Genomic DNA, 12,961 nt, shown 5'->3' on the forward strand with positions numbered 1-12,961 from the left:
AATTAAACTGCTCTGAATGGACTTACAGTTGTTCCCTAAAACCATGTTAAAAAATGAAGGCTTTTACATTTTCCCAGAATTTGTGCAGAAAAGGGAAAGTACATAATTGGCATTTATTTCTCACATCCAAAATAATGCATTCACACAAAACCAGGATCTCCCATGTTTAGCATAAAAAGAAAAAAAATACTGGATTAGAGATATAAAATCTCAGAGCAATGGTTAGGTTAATCCACCAACACCAAAGAAATTCAAGTGGTCAACAGTCTTGAAAATGCTTTATTGAAATGTGTGACTTATGTGCAGATGTGTTTGAAAGACCACAGCTTGAAAACTGATTTTTGAAACTTCTCAACAACCAATTGAAAAAAAATGAAAATCCCTAATGGGCTTGACTTCTAGTGTAACCAGAAGCCTGGTGTAAAGTTTTCCTTTAAACATTATCCATTACAGAACTAAAGAAAACAAAGCTATTGTATTTGGAAATCGTTGGAGTTTGAAGTTTCAGAGGAGAAGCAACAGTTTTTCAGACATGTAGGGTGACTTCTTTTTTGGTTACATTTGGATGAACATGGACTTCACAGTTCTCGGAAGAACACCGGAGGGGTGTTCAAGTCTGTATGCTTGTCATGTTGAAGAAACGGAGATACACGGACAGGAAAGGAAAAGGATGACAGGAGAAAGAGAGGAGACTTTGAAAAGGGCTCAGAGAAAAGAGAACTGGAACGAGACATGATTAAGTCTAGTTATAAATTTATCAGAAGCTGTGCGCACCTTTTTAAAAGTCCTAAATTTACATTCCAAAAACTGCCCTCCCAACCCCCAAACCCGCTGTCCCTGCCTTGGAGCTATTGTGAAAGTCTATGCACAAAAACTGAAACAGGAAATAAAAAATAACCCGGCCCTTCCAAACCCCAAAACAAACCCAAAAAAAGCTGTACATTTTTTTTACACATAGGATTAATAATATAGGCATATAGGTGGCATGATTCAATTAAAAGGCTTTACTTTTTATGCCAGAAAAAACCCAATAAATAAAAGGTGCTAAAATTAGCATTAAGAATTTGGTTGTAATATATTGACAAATCTGGGAAGGCAAATCCTCAAAGCTCCCCTGATACTGATCTGTCTCAGCAAACTACAAAGCAAATACATAAATAATGCAAAATATGATTGAGAATGTGAGATTTTTAAAAACAAAGACAACATAATTCAGGTTAACTCTGTTGAACAGTCAATAAATGAAATTCATCTACACCTGAATAAAACATATTTAACAATTGAGAAAATTTTAAACAACCACAAAAAGTAAAAACTTTAAACAAACATGAACAGGATTTGTTTTTAGGGCACACAAAGGCCCCTGCAGCAGATTCCAACAGTAGCTTTACTGGTGTGTCTTCTACAGATGAGTTAAAGAGACAGGCTGAGCTCCACACAGGCAAGATGACTAACAGGGCGACAGGACAGTCACACAGGGCGGAGTGCCACACCCAGCTATAATCCCCAGATTCCACTGCAGAGCTGGCTTTGTGCGTAGGAGGCACACAAAGAAAGGTGATTCAGGCAGACATTATTCAAAAGCTACTTCGTCGTGTAACCATTGAATAATGTTTGGGAAAGCTTTGGGCTTTGTATTTTTTTTTTTTAAGTTTTACTCCTTGTATTTAACTTGTTAAATAACAAGGTCACTAAAACTCATGCACGCTGCAAAAAACCTCATGCAGTAGTTAAGGTAAACCATCCAAGCAGTTTTTATTCATTAATATTCATAAATACACACAGCAGCTTCATTAGAGATTTCAATTTTCCTCTTCAGTTTGAATGTGGAGTATTAGGAGAGCCTTTTGCATGTCAAGGTACAGGAAGCAGAGATCACCCCTGCACTGCTACCTACATTTACCTGCTAGAAGTAAAAATTAGTTAAGTGGAAATGATTATCATATATATTTTCTCTCTTCCTTTTGAATGTACACAATGTAACAAGAGTGACAGACCTGAAATTACAATCACCAAACAAACCCAAGATAGTTGTTGTCCACTTTCATTGGCAAATACAGCACAGAGGACATTGTCTGCGAATTGGGATGTCATCAAAGAGGAGGTGGTGGAGGCTCATTTCCTTTATTACTCTCTTTTAAATTTAGGTTTTCTAAAGCAACATCTAAAGGCATAATATCTACACAGCCCATAGCACCAAAATCTGCCATCTCCCCCCGATCATCCTCATCTGAGGATGAGCTCTCTTCACGCACTAAAGTGGACAGAAGGAGCTCTTGGACAAACAGGCTGCGGTCTGCGCGCTCGCTTTCCATGGACTGGCGCTCCGTTTCAGACATTTTAGGATCATTCAACCTGTGTAAGTTAAAAAGAAAAGACCTTATTGTTAAAAAGTCAATGAACAACGGCATGGCCAATTTCTACAGTGCTCTCCACTGTGAAGTTTTACAGGTGGCAAAATTCAGAATGAGATATTGCTGGAATACTTGGCTGTAATTTATCCTTAATTGTGTTGAGACGAACTCCCCACACTTGTTGCAATACTGTTACCTGGAGGTGCAAATCTATGCTTTAATTAGACTCAATGAGAAAAAAAAATACATTTAGACTTTTTCCACTCCAGAGAAAGCTAGGTGAAAATTTTCTAAGGAAAACAGGATTTCTTACAGATTAGATGCTTGGGAAAGTATCTAACCAGAATTTCATCTGGGGGTAAATAAAAAGAGGAAAATAAAACACAAAAACAAAATCTGCAGTGAACAGAATATTCAACTAAAAAATATCCTAAAATTTCCTCTGACTTTTCTTTATTACTCTATTTAATTCTTCCTGGTATATGCAGAAGCTAGAGAGGGCAAGAAAACACATACATACAAACTCCTACATTTCTTCTACCAAGGACCTACAGTGTAGCAGGGCAGACACAAGGTCTACCTGCCTGACTTGCTCCCCTGATGCATGTACTTATGAGATCTGGGCTATGCTGGGAAACCTGGCTCATCTGCACAGAGACTAGACAGATTTCTTGATGAAATATAACACAGGATATAAATAAAACTGCAAGGCTTGTGAGGATCTTCAAGTTGGGGTTAGCAAAATGAACTGGTCCCACTGTCAAAAGATTAGATCTGGCCAGGCATGGTGGCTCATGCCTGTAATCCCAGCACTTTGGGAGGCCAAGGCGGGCGGATCACCCGAGGTCAGGAGTTTGAGACCAGCCTGGCTAATGTGGTGAAACCCCATTTCTACTAAAAATACAAAAAATTAGCCAGGTGTGGGGGTGCGTGCCTGTAATCCCAGCTACTCGGGAGGCTGAAGTAGGAGAATCGCTTAAACCTGGGAGGCGGTGGTTGCAGTGAGCCGAGATCATGCCATTGCACTCCAGCTTGGGCAACAAGAGTGAAATTCTGTCTCAAAAAAAAGACCGATCTGACTTACACACTCCAATAATCACTTTCTAAAAGGTCAACTATCTTGGACTTCAAAGAAACTGTGACCTTACCATCAGTTGCAGGGCAACATGAATAGGAACTGCCCCTGGTCAAAGAAAAGACCAAAAATAAGGCTTGGGCCCTATATATATCACGTAAGAACTGTGTGACCAGAGAGCAGGATCTCCCCTGCATACACTGCAGCCGTTCTCCTTGCCTTGAAAATTCACAATGCATGTTAATATATTTGAAGTTCTGAGAAGCCCAACAGTAAATAATCTCTTAATTTTTCTTACTTTGCTTTCTGCAACCTTATTAATTGGGGGTGGAAGGACATAAGTAATTACATATATTCCTTTGAATATATGAAGTTAAGAGAGTATTTCTGGGGAAATATTGCCTTAAATAAATCATATGAATATAATACAATAAAAGATGTGGAAAGTGGTTTGCAAACTGCATGGTACCATAGAATGTACAGTATCAGATGATAGAAGGGGGATTTCAAGAAGCTACAACCAGAATCCACAGACAGCACTCAGAGGTCACTCATACCATGCTCTGAGAGTTGGGTGTGGAATAAATGCACAGAAAAAAATTACAATCAAGCTGAGTAGTATGGGTCTTAAAAAAAAAAAAAAAAGATAGGGCAAGGGTGGGTAGGAAGATGTCTTTTCCAAAGGGCACTGGCAAGACATTCCACCCACAGTTCTGTGAACTCTCAGTAGAAATGCACGCTAGTAGATCTCCTTTTTGAGGTAGGGACTTAGATCTGGTATGTTATAGACCTGCTGCTGGTCAGTCCCTATGGGGAAGGCTACATACATGGCAGCAGGTAGCTCCATCTGTGGCTCTGTGGTTTTCTTACATTAAAGCAGCATTATCTGGTAATAACCAGGCACAGTTACTGACTTGCAGAGATAATTCAAAGGTAAATTACCCATTTAAAATGTTTTTCTTGGTTTCATAACAAATGATGATAACGAGTACCATTAATTGGACCTTTACTATAGGCCAGATACTGAGCCAGACCATACACATACCAGTATTCCATTTAATCCTCAAAATAATTATCCCTCTAAAGGCAAAACTTCTGGGATACTGATGATAAAATTGAGGTTTGGAGGAGTGAAATGACTTGCCTGAGGTCCAAAACTTGTAACTGGCAAAGCTGGGGCTCTAGCCCAGGGATTTTCAAGCATTTTTTATTCTGCACCCACAATATGTTATTTATAACTATACACATGCACCACTGTATTAACAGAGTATGAAATAAAAGAAATATAAGTAGAAATTATAATATTTTCCTCTAACATCCCAATGAATTGTCATACACACTGCATTTTGGAAATAATGATGTATTACACAAACGTTATTCTTTATTTTACAGTTCTTCCTTTATATTCCTCTCTGCTCCCTTAAAAGCCCAATTAGTCCAGGTTCATTATCTGTTGAGGCCAAGTCTCCACTCATCATTCCTCTTTTTAAAATTCTTTATATTCCTAAAAGTCACATAAAATGCCTGTGAAGTTTTGGCAGACAAATACATGCAGTTGCTAAATGTTTCAGAAGCAAACAAGAACTCCATCCAGTAGAGTAGTTTACTGTTTTACTAAATATTATTTATACCATAGGAAGCCATTTTTTTAACAGTTACTTTTGTGTGCCAACCATAAAAATTTAAATCTAGCTTTTTTAGAAATTCACAGGAGAAAACTGCCACTGTATTATGAAATCCTTCTTATACTTTTAATATTTCAAAGCAGATTAAAACTGGCAATAACAAGCAATGTTAATTATGATAAATACACCTAATATGAACCATATATATATAATGATATAGTGTTTAAGTTTTATGGGTACTATGGCAAAACAATTCATATTATATGATGATATATACCTTGAGAACAAGACCAGTTATTTTATTTTAGAGACAAGGTCTCACTCTTGTCACCCAGACTGGAGTGCATGGTGCAATCTTGGCTACTGCAACCTCTGTCTCCAGGGCTCAAGCGATCCTCCCACCTCAGCCTCCTGAGTAGCGGGGACTACAGGTGCGCACCATCACACCTGGCTCATTTTTGTAGAGATAAGATTTCATCATGTTACCCAGGGTGGTTTGGAACTCCTGGGCTCTGGCGATCTGCTTGCCTTGGCCTCCCAAAGTGCTGGGATTACAGGTGTGAGCCACTGGGTCTGGCCCAGTATTCTTAATTTATCTAAAATAATTACTATGTTTCACATTCTTGGGGAAATACTGAATATGCGTTTTAATCAGAGATCTGAGAGTTTTAATCAAACACAAAATTTTAAAGAAATATAATGCACAAAAGAGAAAAGATAATTCCAGACTGTAGTGGCAATAAAATATTACTTCCCAAACAAAATTCTATTAACAAATGAGCTACCTTGTTAAAAGAAACTGGGAATTCTGGAGAGTCTGCTGACTGCTTTCTGTATTAGCTATGTTGGTTGTTGCTGTGGATTGTGTGATTGTAGTGGTGACACTGCTTGTGTTAGTACGCCGGGTTGCGTTGCGTGCGGTCTCCAGTTGTTGCCGTGCTGCCTGGGCATGCTGCCGTTCTAGCTGCAGCTGCATCTGCAGTTGTTGTAACTGAGAAGCGGAAGGGCCAGAGGAATTAAGCTGTCCTCCTGCAGAACGTCTCACTCCTGATAACTGAGATAAAAGCTCTGCCAATGGAAATGAAAACAATTAATGTCTGCTTAATACTGAGGAAAACAAAACGCTACAGATCACTCTTTTACTGCAACAACATCAAAAGCATTGTGAACAGGTAGGTAACCACCACAGCACACAGTTTCAGTTAAGAGCTGAATACCTTCTAGAATGCCTCCTGAAGGCAGGAGTTACTGTGTACAGAGAATGCAAATGCATACGAATATTAACCCAGACTGAATTATGTTTGAAGTAAAACTTAAATTGTCTTTAAAATTATTTGCATAATAGACTAATTTAGTGAAGCTTTCTCTTAGTATTTAATGAAGTGGTTTATCTGTGGGCCCAATTATAATATAAGCTCTCTCAATATGTGTTCCATGGAAGCAGGGATGAGGTCTACTGTTGACTATATTCCCAGCTATCAGAACAGGGCCTGATATAGCAGGAATTCAAACATTTACTGAATGACTGAATGAATTATTAGGATTCCAGGTCCTAAAGGCCTGGATCATTTCTGATGGTGGCCCTTGCACACACTCTGCCTCTGCTTTCTCCCTCTAGTACCTTCTGATACTGCTGTTTCAGAGTACCACTGCAGTAGATACCACTACCAGTGCTCAGCAAGGCTGACTGGCTCCTGAGAACCTGCTGCATCTGACTGTACAGCCTACTTAGTGGCCTGTTATGATCCAGACTGTCTTGTGTCCATAAGGCTGTACTCATTAAGAGAGGTGTAAACTTTCGTCCCCGCATCCTCATCTAAGTAAGGTACAGTGAAATGCCTTCTTCCAAGTGGAGGGTCCACCTCGCTTATAGGGAATCGATGACTGCCTTGCAGACACTTTCAGGCCAGCAAAAACTCTTTATCATTAAAACTCATTAACAGTTTGTTTTCTTGCTTCCTGTTGCTTTATCCCAGGCTTTTTATAGCACTCTTATACCACTCTTTCATGGAATATACAGTCTATCACTAAAATAAACTAATTTTCACTGACAGAAAAAAAAAATCAAATGAAGAAAATTTCTCAATTTTGAATTTTGCTCCCAGAAACTACTTTAATTTTTAGTGCCTGCCACCAAAATAGCAGGTAAATATTCCCTTTGGATGAAGAAATATTTTTTAAATCCCCCAAACTCAGTTTATTAGGCTTGTTTTTGTTGTTGCACACCCAAATGTCCAAAGCACATTTGGAATTAAAATTTTATACGGTATATCTAACTTTTAAATAACATGATAGGTATAAAATTGTTCTTAGGTTGTTTTTCTTTTTTAAATTTTTATTTTAGGTTTGGGGGTACATGTGAAGGTCCGTTACACAGTTAAACACCTGCCACGGGGGTTTGTCATACATATTATTACATCACCCAGCACCCAATTAAGCCCAGTACCCAACAGTTATCTTTCTGCTCCTCTCTCTCTTCCTACCCTCCCCCAGTGTCTGCTGTCTCCTCCTTTGTGTTCCTAAGTTGTCATTTAGCTCTGATGTTCTCAGTTTCTATTACAGATTTACACTTATCAATGTTTCAGGTGTTCTGGAGGGTGCTCATGGCTTCCAGGTAGGTGCACACTTCACCACATGGACACATTTCAGAATTGTTGCTTTAAATGCGTGCACACTTCCCACTGTCTTACCACTTGTCTGCTTGGTGTGTCTTGCAGATTATCAGGCTACAGTGATTTATTGTATTTTATTTTGACCCTGTGTTCTGCTACCAACTTCCCAGGTTTATCATGTACTAGACTCAGTGACATGGCCAGGTTCAAAAACTGTTTTTTTTTTTTTTTTTTTTTTAAGATTTTTCCCAAGCTATTAAACATGTACCTTTCAGTATGTTCTACAACAATATAGTTCTCAAATGGTCAGGACATTAAGTCCTACTTTCCTTTCTTCCATGAGAAGAGCTTAATTCTTTAGTCTTTTCAATTAGCTATAGATAACAGTTCTGAAATGTGTCCATGTGGTGGAATGTGTACCTGGAAGCCATGAGGCGCCTTGCACAACATCTGAGATAGGCATAAATCTGTGACAGAATTTTACACATAACATGTTCTTAAAAATGTTAGCTATACCTTATAAAACCTTAATTTCAAATGTGCTTTGGCCATTTTTTTATGTGTACTTATGGAGATTTAACCATGACATTTTGGAGGTATTCAAGTTGAAATCTTTTATGATTTCCTTGGCCTTCAATAGAGGCCACAAATACAACATAAAACCATCTCTTATCATCTTATGTCTCTAAGAACAGTAGTCTCCCTTTACCTGCAGGAGATATGTTCCAAGACCCCCAGTGAATGGCTGAAATGGGCATTTGGATAATACAGAACCCTGTACATACTATGTTTTTTCCTATACATACTTATCTGTTGTGCTAAAGTTTAATTTATAAATTAGGCACATGAGATTCCCAACAAAATAGAGTAAATCTAAAAATATACTATGAAAGTTATGTGATGTGGTCTCTCTCTAAGTATCTTATTGTCCCGTACTCACCTATTTTTTGACTGTAGTTGGTTGTGGGTAACTGAAACCCAGGAAAGCAAAACCACATGACGGGGGGACTACTGGACTTAAGCAATGCCAGAAGAGTATGAATTACTTTATGTTAAGTGTCTGCTTTTAACACATTTTACACTTTTAATGTATTTGGGAATTTTGTGAAGGAACATGGCTTATGGTCAGAGAGGTGAGACTTAAGAACACAAATCTCACAAAAAGTTTTTTTTTTTTTTTTTTTTTTTGAGACAGGGTCTCACTCCATCACCCAGGCTGGAGTGCAGTGGTGCGATCTCGGCTTCCTGGAACCTCCACCTTTCAGGCTCAAGCGATTCTCATGCCTCAGCCTCCAGAGTAGCTGCGATTACAGGCACCCACCACCACATCTGGCTAATTTTTGTATTTTTAGTAGAGATGGAGTTTTGCCATGTTGGCCAGGCTGGTCTTGAATTCCTGGCTTCAAGTGATCCACCCGCTCCAGCCTCCCAGAGTGCTGGGATTAAAGGTGTGAGCCACCGCACCTGGCATCACAAAAAGTTTTAAAAGGAGCTCCTCGTTCCCCTGCCATTTCCCTTATTAATGTGACACTAACTTACCAGCTATAGGATCCATGGCTTCCCTATTGCTTGGAGAATATGAACTCTGAGAAGAAGAAAGTCCACCAGTAGAACTGCTAGTAAAGTGCATGTTTGATCTACGAGCACGAGGACCTCCTAATCCCCGGCCAGGGTGAAACATTCTACGTACATGTCGAACACCACTCGATTCATCATAACCCAAAAGTTAAGAAAAAAACGAAAGTATTTCACAGAAACAAAAAAAAATCACCTGAGTCCTTGCTAGACAGATATAAAGATTTCCTGAATTGTAAGCATTTAAAAACAGCACATTTAACTTAAAGTGCAAACGTCCCAACTCTATGAGGGCTATTAACCCTAAAAAGACACTCAAATGTAAGGCAACATGTGAGTGTGTGTGTGTGTATTGGGTGTGTGAGGTAAGAAAGTTTCTCTCTATATAGCTCATGAAATCTCAAATACCACCTATAATGAAAAAGGAACAATATTGAATTTATATTCAGCAGATCAAAGATTCCTTTTGGATTATTAGTTTTAATCTGTCTTCAAGCTTCTTTCCAATGCCGCTGCTAAGCAGAAAACAGATTTGCATTTCTTGTATAAGACACACAGATAGATTAACATGACATTTATCACGAAGTCAAATTCCCAGCAGCCTCAACCATCTTACACAGTTGAGTGTGAGTCAAACTGAAAAAGGTCCTGAGTTGCAAATAGCTGTCAAAACTCATGAAGACAACCTTACGTTTCCACAAAGGCAAATGAGAGGTGGGGGAGGCCAGATCATATAGAAGAGATTTTTCCTTTAAAGTACCAAACAGACCAGCTTTATAATGCAGATTAATTTTTTTGCTGGCTTCTCAGTTTTTCAGCTGATGGTTCTGGAGTTATTTAAGGACCGGATGGGTAGCTCCAAGAAGCCTTCAGGTGTCACGGTACATGCCCTGTTCCATCATATTCATGAGGACGGTTTGGGTTCTAGAGAAAGTGATATGATCATATTTATATATTTGATAATTTTATATTATGATTTTATATATATATATGTATCTTGAGACAGGGTCTCACTTTGTTGTCAGGCTGGAGTGCAGTGGTGCAATCATAGCTTACTGCAGCCTTGAGCTCATGGGCTCAAGTGATCCTCCTACCTCAGCCTCTTGAGTAGCTGGGACCACAGGTGTGTGCCACCAGCTGAGCTCATTATTTTGGTAGAGATGGGGTCTTCCTATGTTGTCCAGGTTGGTTTCAAACTTCGAGGCTCAAGTGATCCTCCCACCTTGGCCTTTCAAAGTGCTGGGAGTATAGGCATGAGCCACTGTACCCAGCTGGTGACAGTTTTAGACGAACAATTCATAACCTGAAATCAGAAGCATTGAGTCCACAAAATTAATCGCTCTGGTAGGCCAGTAATCTCAGGGAACACTGCCAGAAACTGTTGAGAGACAAGGAAGGGAATGCAGAAATAAAAGCAAGAGGCTGGGCGTGGTGGCTCACGCCTGAATCCAAGCACTTTGGGAAGCTGAGGTGGGCAGATCACCTGAGGTCAGGAGTTCGAGACCAGCCTGGCCAACATGGTGAAACCCCATCTCTACTAAAAAAATACAAAAATTGGCCAGGTGCAGTGGTTCATGCCTGTAATCCCAGCACTTTGGGAGGCTGAGGCAGGCAGTCAGGAGTTGGAGACCAGCATGGCCAAGAGACCAGCCTGGCCAATATGGTGAAACCCCATCTCTACTAAAAATACAAAAATTAGCTGGGTGTGGTGGCGGGCACCTTAGCTACTCGGGAGGCTGAGGCAGGAGGATTACTTGAATCCAGGAGGCAGAGGTTGCAATGAGCTGAAGATAGCGCCATTGTACTCCAGCCTGGCTGACAGAGCAAGACTCTGACTTTAAAAAAAAAAAAAAAGAAAAGAAAAGAAAAGCAGGAAAGGAAATTTAAAGCTAGAGCTGACCTTATACTATCCTACTCAGGAACTCGGCAGGAAATGGCTCTCTCTGGAGAAGGGGACCCCAAAAAGGAAAGGAACACCAAGATGCACACCTGTCCCCACCATCTCACCACATCACACCCACAACAGGGTAAGGCAGCAGAGGAACAGAGAGGGAAAGCAAATAATGCCTCTTCATATTTAACTAATTAAATTTTAATTTGGATTAACATTTTCCTCTTTTGTATGAAAACGCCATCCTGGAAGACACAATTTGGTCAAACTGCCTTAAAAAAAATCTAATTGTAATGAACTAAAGATGAAGGACAAGTCAACTTTCACTTAATGAAAATGGTTCATACAACGGTGATAGTATATAAAAAGAGAAATAAATTGCATCTCAGCATTGAGTCACTTTTAGAAAAAGTTCAAATAAGTAAAAATAATTTGGACATTACTTTTCCTCTTTTGGGGGATATTATCCTTAAAAAAAATCAAAATGACAAGCTGGATGCAGTGGCACATGTGTGCCTATAGTCCCAACTACTCAAGAGGCTGAAGCAGGAGGATCACTTGAGCTCAAGAGTCTGAGACCAGCCAGGTCGACACAGCGAGATCTTGTCTCCAAAACAAAAAATCAAAATGACAAACAGTACAAACAACTCTTTTCCTTGTCATCTCTTAAAAGGATATTAAATCTCTAGGGGCTCTGTGTTCAAGTGTAAGATGAGCTGCAAAGTCATCCGTGACATGATTAGGATCGCCTCCAGGTAACGCTGCACATATTGGACAAATCTGAAATGGAAGTAAAGAAAGCAGCTTAATAAATGAACGTCAATAAGACATCTTTCTGGAAGAGTATTCTGCTGTAAGTTTTACTATTATCAAGTTTTAACCAACAGAAAACACAGCAGATCCTAAATCAGTGAAAAGCAGTAGAAGCCTAAGCAAGAACTGTTCACACAAGGTCCCTCAGGGTCAAACACAACAGTTTCAGACACACCAAACTTGATCTCTGGCAGGGCCTTCTAACAGCCTGCCTGATTCATTTGTATGGTCTAGCAAAATAGTTTCCATTAAAAAAACTTTAAAATGTGCTATTTAGTGCACATTTACGTGTAAGTCCAGTCTTGAATGGTAAAGACAGATACAAGCCTATGGCACACTTCTCCAAAGCAAGCTATACTTGAGAGCCAATTCCCAAATAAGACAGCAGAGGTCTGATTAAATGCAACTGTGCAAACATTCAACAGACATGTTGAATGTAAGACAAATTATGATTACTGATAATATGCAAATGTGGTCTATAAATTTATGAATGTGACTTCCAAGGGGAATATGGTATGGAAGCCCATTTTTAAACCTTATTTCCTGAAGAAATGGGTGGTAGGCCAGAAGCTTGTAACCAGGTCAGGCTCAAAGAGTAGAAGAACAACTTTCCATGGGCCTTTTGGCAAGAGATAGGAGAAAGTAGGAATAAAATGGTGTGTACACAGTCACAGTTCGGGGAGCGGGTGACAGGTTGGGAAGGTGGTTTCTATAGTTAACAGAATTGGTGAAACAGAGGGAAGGAGAGGGGAAGGCTAGAAAGAATGAGGAACTTTTTAAAGAGGAAAGGCCCTTACTCTTCCGAAATTCAAATGGACAGATAATGTTCTAACAATGGTAGCCAAGCCTTGAAGTATGAACAACTTCAATCTTAAAGAACAGGGCCAAGAAGAAAGGTCTGAAGCAAGGGGCATGACCAAAGGGAGCCCCAGGAAGTGCACAGTTCAAGTTGTAGACTTGTGTCTTTATCCATAAATAAGAAGGTTAAAGACAGGATATGTGATTCATCTTGCCAA

The 12,961-nt window shown here is 39.5% G+C and overlaps 1 protein-coding gene across 1 annotated transcript; it reads right to left on the bottom strand.

Moving 5' to 3' along the window:
- Window positions 1–261: 261 nt before the first annotated feature.
- Window positions 262–9,782, bottom strand: KCMF1 (potassium channel modulatory factor 1). The gene is made up of 3 exons (XM_034953452.3): window positions 9,206–9,782; window positions 5,840–6,122; window positions 262–2,355 (listed from the first exon to the last, which is right to left on the bottom strand). Exons 1-3 carry the CDS (start codon window positions 9,345–9,347, stop codon window positions 2,094–2,096), a joined length of 687 nt encoding a protein of 228 aa, XP_034809343.2. The 5' UTR covers window positions 9,348–9,782; the 3' UTR covers window positions 262–2,093.
- Between the last annotated feature and the right edge of the window lie 3,179 nt (window positions 9,783–12,961).

Source organism: Pan paniscus, chromosome 12 (genome assembly GCF_029289425.2).
Source record: "Pan paniscus chromosome 12, NHGRI_mPanPan1-v2.0_pri, whole genome shotgun sequence".
In the NCBI taxonomy this organism is placed as follows: Eukaryota; Metazoa; Chordata; class Mammalia; order Primates; family Hominidae; genus Pan; species Pan paniscus.